This window comes from Teleopsis dalmanni, chromosome 2 (assembly GCF_002237135.1).
Source record: "Teleopsis dalmanni isolate 2A chromosome 2, ASM223713v2, whole genome shotgun sequence".
Taxonomy (NCBI): domain Eukaryota; kingdom Metazoa; phylum Arthropoda; class Insecta; order Diptera; family Diopsidae; genus Teleopsis; species Teleopsis dalmanni.
Window position 1 is genome coordinate 101,449,695 of NC_051847.1, and position 6,000 is coordinate 101,455,694.

The following is a 6,000-nucleotide window of genomic DNA, read 5'->3' on the forward strand; positions in this document are numbered from 1 at the left end:
AAAAATAAGAATTTTTACTAAGAAGTAATATATTCTTGGATGTGAAGCATTTTAAGCATTTTATCAACTGATAATTTTATTATATATTTTTTTCAAATTTGCAGTTGGTGGAAAGCATCGGCAGCCACAGTGTGAGAAGATTTCCACCGCTGCCATGAAGGGTAATGCGGAATCTCCATTTCAATAATTGAGAGATTTAATTGAGATCAAGAGACTTAGTACATAGCAGTGTAGGTTTATCTAAACAGGTGCGTGACAAAGATAGAAAAATGGAGGGGGTAGATGGAGGGGGTGGGGTTATTGCATACAAATTGTGGTTTCTTTGCACCAATCAACACGAGCCTTTTTTACGGCCAGATGTTAATGCAATATCGAATGTATGCTGGTAGGAGAAATGCCCAAGGATGCCTTTATCTCGCGGTATGTCACATGACGTTCTTGCATTATCAGTTCACGCACGGCATCAATGTTCTCTGGCACAACGATCGTTTTTGGACGACCTTCACGGAATTCGTCGTTTTTTGAAAGTTGGACTATTTTAATACGGTTTTGCTTTAATCAGTCGACGTAATTCGTGTGATACCGTGTTACTTGTTACACATATAAAAATTTGGAGGGCTTTCTTTAGTGTTCTTTGACTATAAGAGAAATATGTCGAAAAAAAATAAACATGCCAAGTTTTTTATTTTTTAAACTTTAAACAAACTTCATATTATAAAACTTTCCTTAATATCCTAATGACATCGCTTTAACATTTGAATTTTATTATTGCCATTATGATCTGATGATGGATATATTAATTGCAGAGATGTATTTAAATTTTTTGGTTTTATATACGTACAAATATATACATATATACACGTCAAAAATGTTTTCTTTTCAAGAAATTATCTAGAAATATCTAGAAATTATCTAGAAACATTCATAACTTATAACTTAATTTTGTTACACCATTCTTAAAAATATTGTGAAATTAACTGATTTGTCAAAATATTAATTTAATACATTTCTTTTAATATATAATCATTAAGTAATATTTTCTATTAAGCAAGTTTTTTTTAGAGAATATTCGCACATGCGAGTACAAGTACTATATACCTATTATGTTTATGGTTATTTGATGTAGAATACTGTTATATACACAAACAAATAATATGAGCAAAACAATAATTATTTTTGACTATTTATGAATGTAATTTACATGTAGTTGAAATATGTATGTATTCAAACCATGTGGTGTACTTTATTTAAGTACAAGAAGTGGAGTGTAAAAAAAACTAGACCGACGTAGATATGCAAACAAAAATATTTTTCTTTAAATTTCAACGTAATAATAATTTGATAAAATTAACAAATCAAAAGATGGTATTATAGCCCTCTAGTCTTTCCTTGCACACGGCCTCTTAATAACTTAAAACTTCCTTTTGTCCTCGGTATACCCAACCCATGTCAAAATAGTGTTATATCGTGTAAATATTTCCGACAAAATCGTGTGTTTTCGCTTAGTCCGCACATTTGCAAAAGGTCATTAACAAAAAGATTTATCACAAATAGAATAGAATGTTAATAAACAGGGCACCGTCTCCTAACGCATCAGAGCACCTCGCCATAGTTGATCTTTTGTGCTACTACAGACCCTAACCGGACAGGTTAAAAGATCATTTACAAAAAAGATTTCATCACAAATAGAATAGAATATTAATAAACAGGGTACCGTCTCCTAACGAATCGGAACACCTCGACTATAGTTGATATTTTGTGCTGCTACAGACCCTAACCGAACAGAAGACTCTCCGCTCTACGAATGATAGCCAAAATGTCAGCCGTGGAAGACCTCCTAATGTCAGAAGGGAAAGTAGTTCTCGACCCACTGACCTCGTCCTGCCTCAAATCTAGGCTGGATAGTCACAGAGTTTCCTCACAAAACTCTTCTTATTTTATTTAGTTTGAAAAGTTATGCAAATTAAAAAACTGTTGTAGTTTTTGTCGTTCTAAAGTTAGGTTGAGTCATTCAGAGCAGTTTCAACAATGAGAATAAATGTATTGAATCGAATGTGACAGCGAGTTTCTCATGTTGACATCCAGTTGCATACATCATACGTCAAATGACTTGAAACAGATGCTTTAAACATTTGGTAATGCTTTGCTGCACAACGCATATCACAGCATTCTGCACAGAACGTTACTCAATATTAGCAACATAAAATAAAAAGTTAAGCAGGTGGCACAGAAATGACTTCAGTTATGAGTTTTACATAATCCACACTCATTAGAGAAGGGTTTTCATATAGTACCTGACACTTTTAATGAACACAATAATGTTAATGTTTCTTTTAAATTAATTGCATGCTTTTAATATTTTGCTGAGCAGTTTCGTTACAAATATTGTGGTTATGTATTTCTAGCTTTTTTAAGTTTTATTTTGTGAAAATGATTACGAATAATAAAAATTGACACTTTCAAGACTAAAATAATTGAAAATTTTTGTACATTTACTAAAATGCGTTCTATTTTATATACAGTTTAAAAAAGTTTAAAAACTCGAATAACTAATTTCATCATATCAAAAACAGGCGTTTGCATGGTTTAGTGATCTTCTGGTGGAACATGCTGAAATATTTTGGTCTCTTTTTGCTGTGGATATGGATCGCGTTCTGTCTGAGCAACCGCCAGATACTTGGGATTCATTTCCGTTATTTCAAATACTTAATGATTATTTACGAGTTGATGGTTTGTAATACGTTTGAGTATATACTAAAAAAGTTGCTATTATCTTACTTAAATTTAAGATAATCTTCGAAATGGCAGATTTCATCAGCATTTGAGAGACACATTTGCTCCACTTGTTGTTCGATATGTGGATTTAATGGAATCGTCTATAGCACAATCAATACATAAAGGATTTGAAAAGGAACGGTGGGAAAGTAAAGGGTAAGAAATGTATGGTTTAAGTCCGAATATTTTTTTTGTATAAAATATTTAAATTTTTATTTAATTTTTATAAAAAAGACGAATAGGCTTCTGTATCTTTAAAACAAATATAATTTCATAACAGCAATTTGAAAAAGTTATGGTTTATTGTAAAAGAAAAAAACAAAATTAAAATAGATAATTCAAAGGTTAGAAGATTACATATCCTTAACATTAAGACGTAAAATGAAAGCTCAAAACTTTTAAATAATAATATTACACAAAAAAATTTTTTTTCTCTGATCTTTCAGATCAGATTATACTTAATTCAATATATATAAGCACTTGTTAACTTTATTATGCTACTTTATTAAATTATTAACACAAATACTGCAGATCATATTTGTTAAACAAACACGCAGTTGACAAAATGATATCTGATAGTTTATACTTCTGGATTGAATTTTTTTGCATAACATGAAGCTGACAGCTGGAATTTGATTCAATATGCGTGCCTTTGGGTTAGTCGCTTTGAATAAGAATTGTTGGTTTTGCATGGTTGATCGTTGGAACTTACACTAACTCCGCTAGCGATGCTGTACGATGTTGTACGAAGTCCAAGTAGCACCAGCGACAGGGTTTAAGCACAATGGATGTATGGATGACACTTGATTGCATTTTTCAGTGTACAGTGTATGCGCTATACCATGTCATTCGTTTGGGGATGGTGTGTCGTTATTCTTATATACCTGGAATCAGTGAGACGGTTTAGTTCCGCAAATAGTTTTGACTGTTAATAGTCCGTTGTAATCACAGTATGTATTCAACCGCAGCTCCAATGCATTCGCTATTGTGTGTAGAACTTCATATACCATTTTATTAAAAGTAAAATCGTTTTGCTATCCCCAGTTTTTCGGGATTGGGCCTTCGCAGCCATGAGAATTACGGATATCTGCTGTTTATAATGCATGGCTGCTTTTTTATGTCTGGCTGCAAATTTAAAAGCATCAGTAACACGTTGTGCTCTCGTAAGAGTGCTTCGAAATTGCAATTGCTGATAGGTGCTACGGTGAAGATTTTATCGAACGTAGCGTTTGTTTCAGTCATATTGAAAGGATTTGTATTTCTCACTCATCTACTTTACGCTGTGATAATAAGGGGGTTTATTCCGCCACAGTAGAAGATAGCGCAAATTTCCATGATACCGAAACCAGAGAAAACTCTAGAAGATGACAAACATATCGGCCAATAACTCTACTTCCGATCCTGTCAAAAGTTATAGAAATCCTGTTTCTAAAGCGCCTTACACCGATTATTCAACAAAACAGACTCATCCCTGACCATCAATTCGGCTTTCGCCAAAAACATAGCACAATAGAACAAATTCATAGACTTGTCAGACATATTCATAGTGCGATAGATGGTAAAAAATATTGCACTACGGAATTTATAGATATTTCAGAAGCTTTTGATTAAGTATGGCATGTGGGCCTTTTTTTTAAACTAAAACCCGTACATTTTTTCATATTTATTAAATCATATCTCTCGGCAAGGCACTTTTTCAAAAAGCATGGAAACGAAATTACAGGATTTTGTGATATAGGATCAGGAGTACATCAAGATAGCATAATGGGACCAACGCTTTATCTTGTATATACTGCGGATCTTACCCTTACCGATGAGAGTGTTATCGGTACATTTGCAGACGATACAGCTATTTTATCAGTTGACAATGACCCAATTCGTGCTTCCACCAAACTACAAACCTGCCTTAACAATGTTACTCTCTGAATGAAAAATTGGCGTATCAAACCAAATGAGTCAAAATCTGTCCAAGTAACATTTACTACAAAACGTTCTACGTGCCCGTCTGTCTTAATAAACAAAACTCATTTTTCACAAGCTGTAGAAACAAAATACTTGGATATCCATCTAGATAATAAACTAACCTGGAAACCACACATATTTAATAAGCGTAAAACCTTGGGTCTCAAATAGCGTAACTTATTTTGGTTCCTCAGGCCAAATTTCAAACTGTCACTAGACAATAAGCTGCTTATATACAAAACTGTACTTAAACCTAGGTATATGAAGTTATGGAGCCCAACTATGGGGTACTGCAGCAGACTCAAACTTGACAATTATCCAGTGTTTTCAATCAAAAACACTACGAAGGATCACAAATGCACCTTGGTATGTAATCATGGAAGAAATATCTCGAATTACAAAGAATTACGCTCGTCGCATATATATGCATCCAAACCCGCTGGTTACACAACTAAATAATGTCCCCCTCCAACACTTTTACAAGGTTAAAAAGAAAAACATCGAGATACGTTTTAAATATGTATATGTAGGTCAAACACTTCTATTTTAATTATATATGGATATGTCACTAGACATAGTCCATACGTGCCTTTCTTTTTTAGATCGTAATAACTATTATTATTACGATTCATGTTAATATATATTACTTATTGTCATTCATACCTGACAGATTGTAATAAAATAAATGGAGATAAAAAAAGAAATATTGATAGACAGTCTTGTGATGTTTTCATAAAGTTTTTTTCGACTTATGTTAACCTCTATTATTAACCTGTACCCATTATTGAGGAAATCTGCCTCAATAATGGGTTGGTGTCATGTACCCTGATAAATGTCTCCTTTGCCGCATATAAATTACGCGTTGTCTTCGCATTTCTGTGAGTGGATGGTATAATTGTAAAACTGCGCCGGTATAGATGACGTATTAGGGTGGCTCAGAAAAACTAAAATGCGATTTTTAATGAGCGCACCCCCTAGGAATATGCCATTGACCAAAAAAATGATATTCCCAAAGTTTTGGAGCAATAGGATTAAAAATGACATTGCGCCACTCGAGCAAAGTTGGGTTTTCAGGACAAAAACAGTAATTTTTCAATTCAAGGTCATTTTTTATCTTTGTTACTTGTTTCAACAGTTATTAATATATACTCATTTGATAGATAATTAAAATATCTTTTTAATAAGATACTGATGAGCAAAATCGGTTAAAAATTATGCGCAAAACACAATAATTAGTTGAGCGACGTTGCTCTGTTTTCTATT

General features: G+C 33.0%; 2 protein-coding genes across 5 annotated transcripts in view; one reads left to right on the forward strand and one right to left on the reverse strand.

Moving 5' to 3' along the window:
- LOC119686201 (calcium-dependent secretion activator) overlaps positions 1-2,931 on the forward strand; it is a gene marked incomplete at its 3' end in the record, with an annotated part of 46,214 nt that extends 43,283 nt beyond the window's left edge. For all 4 annotated transcript variants that reach the window (XM_038100708.1, XM_038100709.1, XM_038100710.1 and 1 more), the window contains 2 exon segments: positions 2,574-2,730; positions 2,790-2,931. In XM_038100708.1, the coding sequence (XP_037956636.1) occupies positions 2,574-2,730; positions 2,790-2,931 (299 nt within the window).
- Positions 1-6,000, reverse strand: part of LOC119686205 (kinesin-like protein KIF17) — a 223,738-nt gene that overhangs the window by 116,104 nt on the left and 101,634 nt on the right. The window lies entirely within an intron of this gene.